The sequence below is a fragment of the Leucoraja erinacea genome, chromosome 4 (genome assembly GCF_028641065.1).
Source record: "Leucoraja erinacea ecotype New England chromosome 4, Leri_hhj_1, whole genome shotgun sequence".
NCBI lineage: Eukaryota > Metazoa > Chordata > Chondrichthyes > Rajiformes > Rajidae > Leucoraja > Leucoraja erinaceus.
In genome coordinates this window covers 84,698,246-84,717,745 of record NC_073380.1, presented here as the reverse complement: position 1 = coordinate 84,717,745, position 19,500 = coordinate 84,698,246, and the positions used below count along the sequence as shown (strand labels likewise).

Here is a 19,500-nt window from a genome sequence, read left to right as displayed (position 1 = left end):
TGAAAGGCAGAGATTTAAGAAGGGCGTCATGGGCATACTTTTGAAGGTAAACCATATTTGGAATGAGCTGCTGGAGGAAGCTAAAGAAGAGGACACAATTATGCCTTTCAAAATACATTTGGACAGATATAGGCCGAGAAGGATATGGGCTAAATGAAAGTGGGACTCGCCCTAAATGATGGACAAGCTGGTTTTGCTCGTACCCTATTTATGTTAAAATCATTTTGGTGCGCCAAAGGAAGACTTTTGTAAAAGGTTCATGGATGAACGGTTTAGTTGGATTTGGGCCAAACGTGGTTGAGTACAGATGGGGCAGAAGGGCTACATGACTCTTACTATTTTTAATACCGTAGAACCTTCTCTCAAAGAGTCATACAGCATGGAAACAGGCCCTCAAAATTAGAGGTCTAGCGTACAGTGAGGAAGGGTATCTAAGATTACAGTGTTTAAGAAGGAACTGCAGATGCTGGAAGATTGAAGGTACACAAAAATGCTGGAGAAATTCAGCGGGTGCAGCAGCATCTGTGGGGCGAAGGAAATAGACAACGTTTCGGGGAAGAAGGGTTTCGGCCCGAAACGTTGCCTATTTCCTTCGCTCCATAGATGCTGCTGCACCCGCTGAGTTTCTCCAGCATTTTTGTGTATCTAAGATTACAACTGGATCTAGATCAATTTGGAATCTGGGCCAAGGAATAGCAAATGGAATTTAACTTTGACAGATATGTGCTGTTGAACTATGCTATGACAAATCAGTGCAGGACTTGCACAGTATATTGTAGAAACAGAGGGATCTATAGCTGCATGGTAGTCTGAAAGTAGTGAGCCTGGTGAATAGGGTAGCAAAGTTTGTCATGCTTGCCTTCTTTGGGAAAGGTATTGAATACAAAAATTGGTACATTATGATACAGCCAAACAAATTATTGCTGAGACCACACTTGGCGTGGAGGTTCCGGTTGTCCAGCTATGGGAATGATGTCATTAAATTGGGAAAGTGTAGAAATGCTTCAGCACGATGCAACCTGGATTTCCAGGCTTGAGTTCTAGGAAGATGCTGGACAGGCTGAGACCTTTTTTCGTTGGAGAATAAGAGGCTGAGGGATGACCTTGTTGAAGTGTACAAAAGCACGAAGAGTATGGATAAAGTGAACATTCACAGCCTTTCTCCCCAGGCCAAAGAATTCTAAAACTAGAAGGCTTTAGGTGAAAGGAGAGAGATTTAAGAAGGGCGTCATGGGCATACTTTTCACTCAGAAGGTAAACCATATTTGGAATGAGCTGCTGGAGGAAGCTAAAGAAGAGGACACAATTATGCCTTTCAAAATACATTTGGACAGATATAGGCCGAGAAGGATATGGGCTAAATGCAGTCAAGTGGGACTCGCCCTAAATGCCAATTTGTTCGACATGGACAAGGTGGGCCGAAGGGCCTGTTTCTTAGCGCTACGACTCTATGCCGTTCCTCACAATGTATGTGAAAATCATTTTACAGAGGCCTCTTAACATTGCGCCAATTTTCTATCCCTTTTCCCATACCTTGTCAATGATCTCCTGTATGATTGTGCATTCTCCAATATTCATAAATGTTATTTCAATGTAATCTTGGCTGGCATGGACGATTTGGGCCGAAGGGCCTGTTTCTGTGCTGTATTGCACTGCGACTCTAAAGCTGCATTTCCCGTTATCAGGTGCACAGTCAGTCCTACTTGATCGTCAAACCTAATCTCGCTGACCTGCGCTGACTCTCTGTCCAGCAACAGTACACATTTACAATTATATCCTTGTGTTTGAAACTTTCCATGGTCTCAATCCTCTGCTAAATGAAAATTAACATTGTTCGTGAAAATGCCCAACACATTGAAGTGTTCCTCCACTGAAATCAAAGATACCTTATTGGCTAACCCTAACCCATGTGTTAATTTGGGGGAATTTGCAAAGATAAAATACCACTGGTTGAACATTGTGTACAGAAACTATAATTTGGACAAGTGCAGAATCTAATATCAGTGCCTTGACTGGAATACCATGGTGGTGATCTGCCTTTCCAGTGTGGAGAATACCTTGTGTTGTGGGACAGACTATTGATACAAACTGTTTAATAAATGGAATAATAAAGGGCCTGTCCCACTTAGGCGACTTTTTAGGCGAGTGCAGGAGACTCTGCGCTCACCTCATGATCGCCACATGTTCACTGGTGAGTCTCCTTCATGGTCGCGAGGATTTCCCGCATTCTGGGAACTAGTCGCGGCTTCAGTATGGTCGCAGCAAATTTTTCAACATGTTGAAACATTTTCTGCGACCAAAAATTGGTCGCCACGGAGAAAATCGATAATCCTGTAGTCGTGGGTGCAGTGGTAGTGGGGTCGCCATGTAGTTGTTGGTAGTCGAGGTAGTCGTGGGTAGTTTTAGTTAATCTCCTTTGGTGACCAGGCATTTTCATTGGCTCATTGGGGTAAAAAAATGTAAGCACGAGTTTTCAGAACCAAGGATAAACGACCGGTAATATTAAATGCCCGCCGAACTTCACAGCTGTGTATCTCTGGCTTATTAAAAGTTGTCTGGCTTCTTTAAAGTGTCTCTACTCCTTCTCCCCCCTTCTCTTCCCCCTTCTCTTACCCCTTCTCCCCTCTCCCTTATAAAGGATTTACCGTACACTGTGCTAGCTGTCTTTAACTTTCCTGTTCATCGCGGTGTGTGTCTGTATCACCTTGGCTTTGCACCGTGTGCATTTCAGGCAGCGCCCCCCTGCTTTCCCTGGCCCCCGCCTTTGCAATGTGTGTGTGTGTGTGTGTGTGTGCGTGTGTTTGTGTGTACGTGTGCGTGTGTGTGAGCGTGTGTGTTCTGCTCTGACGGTCGCCGAAGGCAGTCCGCTGAAAAGTAGCCTAAGTGGGACAGGCTTTCAAATGTAAGAAAGATCTTTGAAGATTGACCATGTCTTATAAAACTCATGATGAAAACTTTTTTTTTGACCCCTGTCTAGCAACTGGATCTTCACTCATGTCCAAAACCCATTGTTTTCATCATCCACTCCTTCCTCTCTGCAAAGATCGCACGACTGGGCTTGCTGGCTTGAGGGAAGGTGAAATTGCTCAATGAAGGAACACGTCTCGGAAAGGGGTCATTGTTCAGGAACTGTTGGATATCTCCAGAGGGTGGAGTGCAGCTGTGAGGAATGGGACATTTAATCTTTAATAGAATCAGACAAATAGTTTATTTAATAGAGAAAAGATTTGTAACAATCCAAAAATGAATTTTAAAGGCACCTTGCTGGTTTTATAACAAGAAACTTTGAAGTCTTTTCTATACTGCAGTCAGGAGTCTAATAAATGTTCAATCGTCATTGGGAGAAAACCATAATCTTCTCAGTCAAATTTACAAAACTAATGTCTGTAATATTATGCCTTATTCTATTTTCCCACTGCATTATTGAAGAAACACTCATCATTTCAGACAATGAATATTATTTCTAATTTCACAGTCTCTAACAAGGCTGTTGCCAATTAGATTTTATAAATATGTAAAATGAGAATTAAGTTTTAAATCACATTATATCCATATTAAAAAAATTGCAGCCAATTTGTTTCATTATTTTATTTAGCCTCAAGGGGCAATCACTTCCTAATTAGGGTGTTTTAACATGTCTTGGGTTTGCTGAATCTGCTGTTTAACACTGGTTGTTTCAGCTTGTGGCATGGTGACTGAGTAAATGCACTTTCTCGTCCATGCAGAAGATTGTGAGCATGAGTTCTACGCGGAGAAGCTGAACACAGAAATCTCAACAGAAACCCCAGTGCAATACTGCCAGAGGTGCTAACTTTCAAATGAGCTCTTAACCCAAGAACTTGTTTGCCCTGGCAGGTGGATGTAAAATAACTCAACAGGCAAGTTTGTTTGACTTGGAGCAGGGTGTATTCCTGGTGGCCTAGGTGATATTTACTCATGAATTGCAATACACGAGAACTTGCTAGGCAGACACTGTTGTTCTAACACTTTAAAGAAACTATTAGATTTTCAGTAAAGTACTTAGGAATGTCCCAGGGTCATGGACATTGCTACAGAATGCAGGTTATTTTAATATAAAAAACCATAAAGCCCTTGGTCAAAAACTGCTCCAGTCATCATCATATTTATAGATGCACTTCAATCAAGACCTGGTTAACAAACAAAATAACAGCCGACCAACATGCCTCATCTACACTAGTCTCACACCCATACATTTTCTAAAGGATGGAATTCTATTTGGGCTGAGCATGCCCCAATCCGCTACTACTAATTTTGATTTCTGTAACTAGGGGAGGAACTGTTTGGACTGCAACAAATTTGAAATTGCCATGTTCATCATGCTTGTCATTTCAACTGTGATCTGACTGCTGAAGAGTTTTGTTTTAGCTCTGCAAGTTAAAAAGGTCAGGTTCTGATTATATGGTTGATTTAGTTGTTGCCTTTGCAATGGATAAAGTGGATGTGGGCAAGAGATGAGAGGAAGCAGCTCTGTTTTTAATATATCTACTGGTTATGTGCATAAATGTTCTCCTCCTCCTCCTCCTCCTCTCATTGAAGTTTTAATTATGATGAGGTTCTGCAAACAAGCTATATTTTTTTTAGACTCTTGCTACCTTTTAAATAGGAACGGTTATATAAAACTTTTTATGGGGTGTAATGAAATTATTCCTGATGATAGTCAATAGTGCTTTATTTGTCACATGTGCAACTGCACAGTGAAATTCCTTTTGCCAATATTACACATGCTGGCACTGCCATTTTTGGTACCATTATTCAAAGTCTATTCGGCCCATCTAGCCACCTTTCTGTCCCGGGGCCAACTTTTTTTATGCAAAGGGTGTTATGAATATGGAACGAGCTGCCAGAGGGGTATTTGAGGCAGATACTATCACAACATTTAAGAAATATTTGGACAGGTATATGGACTGGATAGGTTTAAAAGGACATGGGCCAAATGCAAGCAGGTGGGACAAGGCAGGTTGGTCTGCATGGGGAAAGTTGGGTTGAAGGGCCTGTTTCCACACTGTATGACTCAGTAACCCAGTATTTGGTTCTATTTCTCAGTAATGATGGAAGTGGCTGGATGTGCATGATGTTTATCATTGTGTATACACACCTATGCATACAGCGTGGAAGCAGGCCCTTCCACCCAACATGCTCACGCCACCAGCATCTCCCATCTACACGTCCCACCTGCCTGCGCTTGGCCCATATCCCTCTAATCCTATCCGACCCATGTACCTGCCCAAATGTTTCTTAAACGTTGTGATGGTACCTGCCTCGATTACTTCCTACAGCAGCTCGTTCCATATACCCACCACATTTTGTGTAAAAAATTATCCCTTGGGTTCCTATGTAATCTTTCCCCCCCCCCCCCCCCCCCCTAAATCTTTCCCGTAAACCTATGTCCTCTGGTTCTCGATTCCCCAACTCTGGGAAAGAGACTGTCCATTTACTCTTTCTATTCCTCTTATGATTTGGTACATCTCAATAAGATCAACCCTCATCCTCTTGCACTCCAAGGAATAAACTCCTAGCCTGCTCAACCTCTTCCTGTAGCTCAGGCCCTGGCATCCTGGCAACATCCTCGTAAATCTTCTCTGCACCCTTTGCAGTTTGACAACATCTTTCCTATAAAATGGTGACCAAAACTGCACTCAATACTCTAAATGTGGCCTTGCCAATGTCTTGTACAACCATTACATGACCTCCCAACTTCTATACTCAATACTCTGATGAAGGCCAATCTGCCGGAAGCCTTCTTGACCACCCTATCTACATGTTACGCCACTATCAAGGAACTATGTACCTGCACTCCAAATCCCTCTGTGCCTCAATCCTCCCCAGAGCCCTGCCATTCACGGTGAAGGTCCTGCCCTGTCCTGGATGTTTGACTTCCCAAAGTGCAACATCTCACACCTCTTCATTCAAACTCCTTTAAGCAAGGACACTTTATCCTTGTTAACAAAATCTACCAAATACCTTTCTCTGGGCATTTTGTGTGCAAGGCCAGGTGGGTGAGTAGAGAAGGCAGATGAGATAAGTGGTGCATATTATCATCACCGTGTTTACAGCTATATAATAAATCCAATTGTTCTGAAGTGCTCAAACTACAGCACAAATGGTGCCGGCTAAATCACAGCCTGCATGTGTGTATTTGCAACAACTAGTCCTTAATCAATTCCTCAACCCACGTGCCCAACCGATCACAATCCACTTGCAATTTTTGGCTATCTACACTGCCACCTGTACTGTATCCGACTATCTGCTGTAATCTGTCCAGGGTTCAGGTCAGCTGCAAGGTCAACTTTACTTCGCATTTAGCAACGAGTAATTGCCAACTGATCTGATTACATTGAAAGTTCAAATGTATATCAAGTTGGGTAATTACTAATCACTGGTTAGAACTGAGGTGCCAAACACTCTAAACCTACAAATGTGCATAGATCAGGCTACTTAGCTAGAAGCTTACAAATATTTTGTTTTTTAAAATCACAACTTTTCAATGCGTACTGAGAGTATAGACTTCTGGAAGCCTGGCATCCCCTTGACTATAATTATTTCTTCTTGGTTCAGTTTCAGTTGCCATGGGATGGCTGAAGCTGTAATATTTCTTTTAAAAAATGCTTAACTCTCTGTGGTACAAGGTACTTGCAAACTAATTTGCCTAGCTAACCCTAAGAACATAGACCAAAAAACATTTACACACTTGATGTGAGAACCGTTACTGCGCATCTGCTTTAGCTCAATGTTTCTTTATCCTTGTTAACAAAATCTACCAACTACCTTTCTATGGGCATTTTGGGCAAGGTCAGAGGCGAGTAAAGGCAGATATAACCATATAACCATATACCAATTACAGCACGGAAACAGGCCATCTCGGCCCTACAAGTCCATGCCGAACAAATTTTTTTTCCCCTTAGTCCCACCTGCCTGCACTCATACCATAACCCTCCATTCCCTTCTCATCCATATGCCTATCCAATTTATTTTTAAATGATACCAATGAACCTGCCTCCACCACTTCCACTGGAAGCTCATTCCACACCGCTACCACTCTCTGAGTAAAGAAGTTCCCCCTCATATTACCCCTAAACTTCTGTCCCTTAATTCTGAAGTCATGTCCTCTTGTTTGAATCTTCCCTATTCTCAAAGGGAAAAGCTTGTCCACATCAACTCTGTCTATCCCTCTCTCATCATTTTAAAGACCTCTATCAGGTCCCCCCTTAACCTTCTGCGCTCCAGAGAATAAAGACCTAACTTATTCAACCTATCTCTGTAACTGAGATAATTGTTTACTGAAGAAGGGTTTCGGCCCGAAACGTTGCCTATTTCCTTCGCTCCATAGATGCTGCCGCACCCGCTGAGTTTCTCCAGCACTTTTGTCTACCTGAGATAAGTGCAATATGCTTGCAAACACTTATTTAGGATTACAGATGTATTTTAAATTATAACGAGTAGGAAAGAACTGTGGATGTTGGTTTAAATCGAAGGTAGACACAAAATGCTGGAGTAATTCAGCGGGACAGGCAACATCTCTGGAGAGAAAGAATGGGTGATGTTTCGAGTTGAGACCCTTCTTCAGATTATATAAACTATTTAAATTATATCCCTCTATTGAAACTGTTGCATGATATTCACAAAAGAAGTGTCACGAATATATTTTACTGTGTAAACCATCGTCTCAACCTAGCGTAATGTAAAATTGGCCACATTTGGAACATTCCATCTCCATTATTTTCACATTAGAAGCCATCAAACACCAGGCTGAGTAGTGCAAAGTTCAACCGTGGGGTTAACGAGTGTACACTGGACCCTACAGCTGAAAATTCTGGATTTTACGATTCTTAACTTGATAATAAAGGTTCGTTAGATTTTCTGGTGTTGTGCAAACTTGGTCTTCTTGCGTTTGAGGCAGCAGAGGTTATGTAACGCCTCCAGGCGCTGTAGCCCGTTCAATGTGCTGTTGCTGAGGGCCGTGAGATCTACCCCTCCACCAGGGGGCCGGAGGACAGCACAGTCGAAAATGAGGTGCTGCACTGTTTGTTGGTCTGCTCCACACACGCAGGCTGCTGATGAACGCAGCCCCCAGCGATGCATGTTGGCGTTAAACCGGCCAGCCCCTGTATGGAGCCAGTTCAGGGCGACCCGCTCTTTGCAGGACTGGTCCGAGTCTTGGTCCAGGATCAGCAACCCTTTACGTCCTTTGCTGGAAATACTTAGCAGAGCAGGCAGTGTCACTTGAGAGAGGAAGGGAGCAATGACTTTTCAGATTTGTTCCTTTCATCGCAATTAAAATGAAGTGTAGATTCACAAGTTTGATGTCTGGGGAAGCCCGAGAACAGTATTTAGTCCACATGTGAAGAATGTGAAGCAACCCCATTGAAACACAAGATTCTGAGACGTTAGAGTTATCGCAGAAACAGGTCCTTCAGCCCACTGAGACAAAAGTGACTGCAGATGCTGGAATCTAGACTAAAATAGCAAACTGCTTGAGGAATTCAGTGAGTCAGGCAGCATGTGTAGAGCCGATGGGATAGTCGTTGATTTGGGTCGGGACCCGATAATAATCTTACATGGATCCCATTTTATTCTCCCCACTTTTGCATCAATTACATTTGTTATCACTTATCTACACACGAGAGGTAACTTACAGCGGCCAAATAACCTATCAACCCACATATCTTTGGGTTGTGGGAGAATCCGGAGCAACCAGAAGAAATCCACACAATCAAAGGAGCAGCATGCAAATTTCACACAAACAGCACTGGAGGTCGGGGTCGAACCAGTGTTTCTGGTACTGAACAGCAGCAGCTGCGTCACATTTTCACTTGTTTCAGGTAGAATAGTAGACACCGACAAAAATAGGAATGAGGCAGGAAATTGGACAAGGTATAAGAACAAGCTTCACACTGAATGGTAGCAAATGCTCTTCCCTGTTAAGTTGATTCCTTTTCACTTCAAGCTCTTGCATTATACTTGTTTTCCATTTCTGCATCGCTAGTAAAAAGGGCGAGCAATAAAAATGTAAGTAGCTATTGAAAATTATTCATGGGAACTTGGGCAATAATTCTGTCAAGCTCAAAGCAACTGTAGCCCAATGTAACTGGCATGAGATCACAGAAACAAAAGTCCAGAACTATTATTATACAGCACCATATTTAAACATGCACATGGACTTAAAAATATCACTGCTGGTTCTAAATCCTGGAATCCCCGAGCAGCATTTTCCCCAGAAGGAGTTCAGAGGTTCCAGAAGGCAACACACCACCGCCTTCTCAAGGGCTATTGGGGAATTTGCAATAAATGCTGGCCTTGCGAGTGACACTCACATCTTGAAAAATTAATAAGTATGCATTGTAAACATTTTATTTTTGGAGTTTAGGAGAATTTACATACAGGACCCTGAGGAGAGGAAATTACATGGCAGATGTTGAGAGAGCTTTGACGAGCAGAAATAGTACAAGGAGGCCGTCATATAAAACTGGGTGCTGAGGAATTTTTTTCTCACAGAGACAGTGTAACATTTTCATAATTAGCAGCACCGTGTGGTTTGACAGAACTTTGAAGAATGCTCAAGAGATTATGACAAACATCAGTTTGTATGAATGGGCATCCAAGTCAATCACAAGTAAAGTGAGTTTTTTTTCCTGAAAATGCAGATATCAATGGGTGGAACTTTTTCACAAGCAAAATTAATAATTTCTCCTCAAACAAAACACAGAGTGCTGGAAGAACTCAGCAGGCCAGGAAGCACTGTGGAGTGCACAAACAAACAACATTACCAGTCGGGACCCCTCTTTGGGTAGATTTGAATACGCAGGGCTGCCAACTCTCACGCTTCGAGCGTGACACTCACGCATTTCAGCCAATTCTCACGCCCTCACGCTGAAGACAGAATTCTCACGCTGAATTCAGTCCCTGCACAGCAAAGATCCTATAGCGGAGATATAGGATCTTTGCTGCACAGTTTGTCTCTTTGCACCACATGACAGCGATCTGTGCGGATTAATGAAGTGCGTCGGTCCCGGGCAGCGGGTGTCAGCGCTTTTGTGCGCCGTCTGCGAGCGCTGCGCTTCTGGCTGCCGCGGCAACCTCGTTCCCTCCCTCATTCCTGCTCTTTAACTCACACGGCAGCTCCAGCGATGCCAATCCACGCTACACCGTGCCCACCGTGGGCGGCCCGGGAAAGAGAGGGAGGGGAAAAAGAGAAAGAAAAAAAGGGAGGAATGGATGCAAAAAGAGGGGGAGGGAATGTAGAAAGGGGATGAAGGAAGGGAAGAAAGGGGAGAAAGAGGAAGCGTGAGGAAAAAGAGGGAGGGTGAGGAAAGGGGGTGGGATGGGGGGAGGAAAGAGGGAGGAGGGAGGGAGGATGGAAAGGTGTGTGTGTGTGTCTGTTTCCCTGTGTGTGTCTCCTTGTGTGTATGTGCCTCCCTGTGTGTGTGTCCGTGTCCCTGTGTGTGTGTGTGTGTGTCTGTCTCCCTGTGTGTGTGTGTGTCTGTGTGTCTCCCTGTGTGTGTGTGTGTGTGTCTGTCTGTCTCCCTGTGTGTGTGTGTCCCTGTGTGTGTGTGTGTGTGTGTCTGTCTCCCTGTGTGTGTGTCTGTCTCCCTGTGTGTGTGTGTGTGTGTCTGTCTCCCTGTGTGTGTGTGTGTCTCCCTGTGTGTGTGTGTGTGTCTCCCTGTGTGTGTCTCCCTGTGTGTGTGTGTGTGTCTGTGTGTGTGTGTGTGTGTGTGTGTGTGTCTGTCTCTGTGTGTGTGTGTGTCTGTCTCCCTGTGTGTGTGTCTGTCTGTGTCTGTGTGTGTGTGTGTGTGTGTGTCTCCCTGTGTGTGTGTGTGTGTGTGTGCGTCTGTCTCCCTGTGTGTTCTGTCTGTGTGTGTGTGTGTGTCTCTGTGTGTGTGTGTGTGTGTCTGTCTCCCTGTGTGTGTGTGTGTGTGTGTGTGTGTGTGTGTGTGTGTCTGTGTGTGTGTGTGTGTGTGTGTGTGTGTCTTCCTTTGTGTATGTGTCTCTCTGTGTGCCTGTTGTCACATCCTGGCCTTAGACAGGGCTGCCAACCCTTATGCTTTGAGCGTGAGAGTCACGCATTTCAGCCAATTCTCACACTGATGACAGAATTCTCACGCTGTCTTCAGTCCCTGCCCAGTTTGTCTCTTTGCGCCATATCACAACGATCTGTGCGTTCTGTGGAAGCGCGTCAATTGGCAGCTGTGAGTGACGTCGCATCTTCTCTTCGTTCTTGGTTGGATGTGCAGCCGCCGACAACATGAAGCAGCCGGAGATAAAACTAACCAGGTGAATCAGTTATAAAACATGGGGGGACCACAATGAGGCCAAACATTTAGGACAGGGTTCAGCAACCTGCGGCACACGGGCTGAATCCGGCCCGTAACCCGAAAAACCACGTTTTTTTTTCAATTCGTTTTCACAGGCGAGCTGACCTAAGAACTGCAGCCAGTCCCTGGGACGCGAGCTGATCTGGGAACGGCAGCCAGCCCCTGGGCACGCAGAATGCCAACTTGATCATTATGGACATATTGGGCCAGCCACGTACATGTTGTATAACTCTGACTCTATGAAGATCTGAATGGGCTTAGAATGACTATTCAAGCAAAATTGCCTCCACTTTCCTCATTTTGATTCTTGAGATTAATATCCCTTTGCTCTGTTAACAGCGTTAAAGTACTTATGAGGTCGAGTCAGGAAAGGGAACATGTTATTTCTTTTTTGTTTGCTTTAATTTGTTAGTTGATTGTTTGTTGAGTGCCATCATTACTGAAATGGTCTTAAAGTAACTTAACTGTTATAAAGCAGAAATAAGTGATTTTTGTTCAAACAATTGTTAACGTATAAAATGTTTGCATTATTAGCAGGACTGCCAACTCTCACGCATTGAGCATGAGACTCACGCATTTCACAAAATTCTCACGCTCAAATATCTGCGGGTGCTGAAAGTTCAAAATAAAGCAAAAATTGTTTTAGAGGCGAGTAAAATCCATGAGGGGGATATCAGGTGAATGCATAGTATTTTTCCCAGGATATGTGATTCAAGCACTAGAGGGGATTGGTTTAAAGCAGGGCTATCAAACTACCGGCATGTGGGATGATTTTGGGGTGAAGAAAAGTAGTTTAGTTTCTCCCATGCAGATAGTGTGATAGGTGAGACATGGTGGCGGTGGTCCCAGCACCAACCCCTCTCCTCCTTCCCCCCTGAGGCACGGCACACACCTCCCACCCTCACCTCCGGTGGCTCTATGTCTGTCGACCGCTCTGTCCACACCCCATGGTGTTTTAACCCCGGACCGGAGCCAGGAGCGGACCGGGTGAGTGGGGGCGTTGGTGCCGCCTCCAGAGCCTACTATGGGAGTGGGAACACCCCCTCCCACACCCTCCCTCGCAATTTCTCACTCTCAACTCTCACCCAATGTTGGCAGCCCTGGAATACGGGAGAAAGCTGGAAGACAGGCAAGAGTGGGGCTAAGCCTGGCAAGTGAGGGCATGCAGGGGAGCCCCCACCTCAAGCGGGCTCTTTGGCTAATGGGTGAAGTAAGTGAGAACGGTTAGAGGATGAAAAAGAGACAAAAGGGTGTCTCCACTAGAGGAGAACTGAAATGTGCAACCAGGAGGGAGGAATATGGGTGGATGGGGACAGGGGGAGAAAATAAAAGGGTAAAAGACAGGGATTGGAGATGAGTATACGGATTAGGGAAAAGAAGCATGATGGGGTGGGAGATGGTGGACGAAATATGTGCGGATAGCAGACTTGCAAGGGAAAGGGAAATTACAGGAAATTAGATAAATAAATAATCAGACCTAAAATCTGGTGTATTATCTTTAGACAAACTCCCGGTGTGAAGGTTTGCTTTGTTACATTAATAAAACGCCGTGAATCAATGTAAGGAGAACCTATCCGACTACGACAAAGAGTCACAATTGCTGTCTTTGTTCCATTGCAATGATCATGATGTGTAATCATATTTTGTGGATACTTGCTGCTGCAGCTTTGGCAGTATTACGGAGATTGTAAAGCAAATGGAATATAATACAAGCCCAGAATGTAAGACAAGTACTCAAGCAATGGATCAAATGACAAGATTGGAGGAAATGAATAAGTCACATGAGGATGCACTGTAGTCATAAATAACGTGTTTGAATATAGATTTCACGGATTTAGTTGAGATGTTGAAATTAATTTGATAGGGTAGAGATAAACTATTTCCTCAGGCTTGGGATTACAGAAGAGGTATAACCTTAACATCAAGGTCAGGCTGGTTGGGGTAAACTGCCTTTCACATAAAATACTTGTAGAAACCTGGAACACTCCCTACCGCGGCTACTGGTGCTGTGAATCAATGGAAAATTTCATAACTGAATTTATTGTATTTTGTGTTATGGATTACGGGTGCTCTGTGATAAGGCAGAATTGATCAAGTCATGATTTGACGAGCAAAAAAAACGAAGCACGGAGTGGAAACTCAGCGCGCCAAGCATTTACGGTTTGAAGGATAATGGACAGTCGACGCGTCGAGTTGGGACCTTTCCTCCGGATGGAAAGAGCGGAGGGGAGATGGACTGTATAAAGAGGCGAGGGCATCGGGGCAAGAGCTGGCTAGCAATAGGTGGTTCTCAGGTGAAGAAGGGTGGATTGGTGGATAGAGTTAGGTGAGAAAGTGCGGGGACACAACAGAGGCTGCGATGTGATAAGTGGAGATAAACGGGTTGAGGATAATGATATCTGATGGGAAACTAAGGTGGAGTGTGGTACCAAATAAGGGTGGTTGGGAGGGCAGATGGAACTGGGGGGGGGGGGGGGGGGGCGTGCTGGGAGAAGTGCGAGTCATGGGCTGATGTTGTGGTAAATTGAGGGTTTATGTGAGAGGATCTACATTCTTCTCCGTGGATTGTCACCTTGTCGTGGTGGAGAAGCTTGTGTGGACCTGAGGTCCTGAGATCGATGCCGTCTGGAGCTATTCTCCTGGTAGGGCCACCCATGGTGGTAAAGTCGAGGGTGAGGTCTCTGACAAAGAGTAACCCAATCAAGACTTCAACAGTGGAACAGGCGGAGGACGATGGCTGACCTTACTGGAGTGTCACAACGGCTCGGAATGCGGATGAAGGCCGCAGCAGAAAAGGGTCTCTGGTCGTCTTGGACTCCATGCCACTGGATCCTGACCCAGATCTGTCAAGGACCGTGGGGTGGCAGTCTGTGCACCAGTCTCCCCACGTTAAACAAAGTCACGCACAGGCGTCCTCCATATAGGGAATATTGGATAGGAGATAGAAACAAGCAATACAAGCTTGGTGAACTGTAAGGTTAGTAGCTGTGGAAGGGAGATCTTCTGAAGTGATGAGGTCAGATATTCTGGGTGACGGTGGCCTGTTGTTTATGGGTGGGGTCATGGTCAAGATCTGTACCCAGGAGCTGTCTCCTGGTCTCAGCAAGTTAAATATTAGTCAGTCTTGATGTAACCGAGTAGTGCATATGACTCAAAGTGTTAAATGTCTTGTTCCTATTCTTAACTCCACAGAATTATTTTCAGAGAAAAGCTCACAATTGCAGACTAAAAATAATGAAAACGAATGCAACTGAAAATAATGTAACTTACTCGGTTGCCTTGGCATGATGACCTTTGCCAATAACCTCTATTTGGGCCCCTGTCAGCTGTACAGTACTTTCTATCAGTCTATATGGGATTTGGTACAGAGTTTTTTTTGAAGCACCATTTCCCTAAACATTTTCAGTTGACATCTCTCAAAGCTGCAGGGAAAAGGAAAAACAGATTTAACAAAGAGTTTAATTTAAAGGACATCTTGAAAAAAAATCACCGTGTGGGCTTTGATCCAGACCCGAAAACACAAACTCATTTTGGTTGAAATTTGAACTGTTATATGTGTTAAAATGATGGAAAGTGATAGACACAAAATATCAATGGAATTAAATGCATGACACTCCAATGCTTAGTTAGCATTAATTAAGTTTTTACCCTATTACGTTCAGATTGTTGGGAAGATTCTCTTTATTGCAATTCATTTGAAGGTGCAGTCAGGAGAATAGATAACGTGGTATAGGGAATGTACTTTCATCCGCTGGGACATTTGTAGAGTGAAAGGGGCCTAGGCAATCAGTAGTTCATTAAACCTTGCACCATAGTGGTCTAATTTAACATTTCATTATTATGGTACCCAGACGTGGCGTCGAAGGACGAGAAGCCAAAGCAAAGAAGTGGAAGCCAAATAACCGAACGTAAACAAAGCCGAAACGCCAAATAACCGAAAGCGTACGAAGCCGAAACTCCAACTAACAGAAAGGGCGGAAGGCCTAAATGCAAACCAACCAAAGGGGCGGGACGCCTAAAAGCAAACTCACCGAATGGCCGCTCAGCCGAAATGCCAACTAACCGAAATGCCGCTCAGCCGAAAAGTCAAATAACGGACATGATGTCACCGGGGGGGGGGGCGGGACTTGTCAGCGATTGGTCCGGACCCCCGCGTCCATCACATCACTGGCCGGTGGAGACGGGAGGGTGGGGGTCATTTTCCCACACAAGCCATAGGTGAATGGCCACTCTGAATCCGAGCACCAAGTTGTAGTGGCTGAGGGAGCGCATCCCTCAGGACAACCCCCTCTCCCACAGCCACGGCCGCCCTCCGCCTCAACTCCCCCGTGCAGCCGCACTGTGGTCCGTACTTCTTCCTTTATATTGGTACGACTGTATGTATGGCAAATCAAATTCCTCGTATGTTGCGAAACATACTTGGCTAATATAGTATGATTATGATTATGAAAAGACATTTATGTTCCAAATACTCACAATGCAGGAAATGGATTAGGCACAGCAGAAGTGAAAACATCTATTTAAATTCTCACACAGAAAAACAAAATGAATCAATTCTTGGTTAAAAATATTTCCTGGGAAATTTTCATTGACTGCACCTTTTTTTAACTTATTTATTGCAACTTTTTTAATGCTTAAGCATTTAACGTTTGACTCATCATGAATCTAAGAGGTTTTTAAGTAAAACTCTTTGCCTAAAACTAATCCAATTAACCATTTCCCCCCATCCCTAACCAATACAATCTCATTGTATTCTTTGTTCGCCAGAATGTTTCGCAGCGTAAAATAATATCGCAATATAGAAACGTAGAAAATAGGTGCAGGAGTAGGCCATTCGGCCCTTCGAGCCTGCACCGCCATTCAATATGATCATAGCTGATCATCCAACTCAGTATCCCGTACCTGCCTTCTCTCCATACCCCCCCGATTCCCTTAGCCACAAGGGCCACATCTAACTCCCTATTAAATATAGCCAATGAACTGGCCTCAATTACCTTCTGTGGCAGAGAATTCCAGAAATTCACCACTCTCTGTGTGAAAAATGTTTTTCTCATCTCGGTCCTAAAAGACTTCCCCTTAAACTGTGACCCCTTGTTCTGGAATTCCCCAACATCGGGAACAATCTTCCTGCATCTAGCCTGTCCAACCCCTTAAGAATTTTGTAAGTTTCTAGAAAATCCCCCCTCAATATTCTAAATTCTAGTGAGTACAAGCCGAGTCTATCCAGTCTGACATCCCAGGGATCAGTCTGGTGAACCTTCTCCGTACTCCCTCTATGGCAAGAATGTCTTTCCTCAGATTAGGAGACCAAAACTGTACGCAATACTCCAGGTGTAGTCTCAACAAGACCCTGTACAACCTCCCTGCTCCTATACTCAAATCCTTTTGCTATGAAAGCTAACATACCATTTGCTTTCTTCACTGCCTGCTGCACCTGCATGCCTACTTTCAATGACTGGTGTACCACGACACCCAGATCTCGTTGCATCTCCCTTTTCCTAATCGGCCACCATTCAGATAATAGACTACTTTCCTGCTTTTGCCAACAAAGTGGATAACCTCATATTTATCCACATTATACTGCATCTGCCATGCATTTGCCCACTCACCCAACCTATCCAGGTCACCTTGCAGCCTCCTAGCATCCTCCTCACAGCTAACACTGCCCCCCAGCTTTGTGTCATCCGCAAACTTGGAGATGTTGCATTCAATTCCCTCGTCCATGTTACTTGGCAGCAAGCTGGAGGTCTTAGTTCCTGACACACTCATCGTGTAAACTGGTAAATTTCTATCCATTCAAATGATGAGGTATTTGCAGGCTAACTCAGGATTTATAATCTGATGCAAATTGCCTCAAGTACCAATAAATTTACAGGTTAGAAAATTTGAATTTTTTTCTGCTCAGTTACACGTTTCAGTCCAAGAAGTGCATTATTGGCTTTTACAAAAACCTTGTAGTTTCACAATCATCACTTTGATTAAATTTAAAGTTTTCAGCTTCCATGATAGTATTGGAATCCATTTCTCCAGATAAATGATCCAGGCCTCGGTAAGCTGTTCCAAGTGCTTAATCACAGTCCCACTATTCCTCCATTTAAAATACAACCAATACTAAAACCCAAAACATAAGCATTCTATACAAGCTTACAGTGGCAATCTTCACATTTCACCCAGTGCAAGGTTAAGACAGAAACCCCCCAGCACCTTCAAGTAATCAAAATCCAATTGTATACTTATGACATACAAGAAAGGTTAGTACCACACACAAGAGACATCTAACACAACTGTTGAGAAATGTATAATTATATTACTGATCATTTAAATGGTGCTGTTCCTTTGTGGCACATTGCAATAAAATAATGTGCAAGAATGTAATTAAAAGTCTTTTCTTTTGCTTTGGTGATTATGGGACAAAATTATACATTACTGACTTTTCAATTCTGTGAGCTTCGTCTTGTCAAGGAAGAGGACTAAAACATGACTACTTTTACTGATGCCATGACAAAAAGCTATAGAAATTATTAGAAACAATGAATTGCAGATGTTGATTAATACACAAAGGGGCACAAAGTGCTGGAGTAACTAAACAAGTTAGGTAGCAAGCTCGTCCCATTTGCCTGTATTTGGCTCAGATCTCTCTCCCATTTCAAGCCAACTTTTTAAAATATTGTAACTGTAACCCAAACCTACTACACCCTCAAGCAGCTCGTACCATATATCCACTCACCCCTGCAATATAACTTGCCCCTCGGGTCCCTTATAAATCATTCTCCTCTCCTCTTAAATTCCTGCCTAGCCTGGGAGAATGACTGTGACCTTATCTCTGCTCCTCCTGACTTTACAAACATCTATAAAAGTTAACCCTCAGCTTCCTTCTCTCCGTGGAAAATAGTATTTCTCAAATTATATTTCAGTTGTCATTGTTGGAATGATAGTAATTTTCCAAATTCATAAAGTCTCCGAACGTTTTGATTCCTATTCTTTCCCATTGTGTAAATGATTTATCTATAGTAGAGGGTTTAAACGGTGGATTATTGACTATTGGCGATAAAAGAGATAGATTTCCTAATTTTAGCTTTCAAGTTCTAATTGTGCTATGTATAATTGGATTTTTATTGTAATTTATGTTATTCAGATTCATTGGTGAGAGGAGAATTGCTCCTACATTACACGGGGAGCAGTCCTGGAAAATAGTAAAACCCTATCCAATCTCTCCACTCAAGACCTCCAACTCCCAGCCACATCCTTGTGAATCTTTTTTTATTTTATTTGGTTTATTTATTGTCACTTGCACAGAGATACGGTGAAATGTTTATTCTGCATGCTATACAGTCTAATCATACCATACACGTGTCCAATAGCTCTTCTGAAACAGCACGCAGAGCGTTTTCACATTCTAGCGCCAACTTGCATCTTCCAAGTCTCTGAAAAGTTCAATCTTGGCCAAGGAAATTCGCAATTTTTTATATTCTCACTTTCAGGCCTGGTGTCCTAGCAGCACGTTATTGATGAAGTAGGGGTCGGCCTGCCACAGGTCAATGCCAGTGGCTCCTTACACCACTGAATCGTGCAGCTGCCGTAGGCTGCACTTGACTCATCCCGCCCACCCCCATCCACCTGCTGTAGGACCCCTTCTAACTTAGTCCCATTCTTCCTGTAGCACGGCAGCCACAACTGCATACGATGCTTCAAGTGCAGTTTGACTTGCATCTATGTCTTGTACTCAATGCCCTGACCGATGAAAGCATACATGCCATATACCTTCTTCACCACCTGTCTATCTGTGTCAACACTTTCAGGGAACTAATTACTTGTGTCCCTTGGTCTCTCTGTTTGACAATACTCCCCAGGACCCTGCTATTCATGAGGGTATTGTGCCCTGGCTTAGCTTCCTAAAATGTATAACTTCATACTTATTGGAGTTAAATTCCATCTTCCATTTCTTTGCCCACTTTCCCATTGATCTAAATCCTGTTATATATTATTCATCATTTGTCAGTCCATTTTACCACCAATCTGGATGTCATTTGTAAATTTACCAACCATACATCACCTACAATCTCAACCAAATTGGTAAACCTCTTTTAGTGAAATGAAAAATATACTTTATTTCCCTCAGGTTTAACGATGTAATTAATAGCTGGTTGCATTTGAACAAATGCTGAATAAA

At 43.6% G+C, this 19,500-nt stretch overlaps 1 protein-coding gene across 4 annotated transcripts in view; it reads left to right on the top strand.

Annotated features, from left to right (window-relative positions):
* Positions 1-3,573, top strand: part of sntb1 (syntrophin, basic 1) — a 130,123-nt gene extending 126,550 nt beyond the window's left edge. For all 4 annotated transcript variants that reach the window (XM_055634719.1, XM_055634718.1, XM_055634717.1 and 1 more), the window contains one exon: positions 2,978-3,573. In XM_055634719.1, coding sequence (XP_055490694.1) covers positions 2,978-3,070 — 93 coding nt within the window. In that variant the 3' untranslated portion in view covers positions 3,071-3,573. The remainder of the gene's footprint in view (positions 1-2,977) is intronic.
* Positions 3,574-19,500: the final 15,927 nt, after the last annotated feature.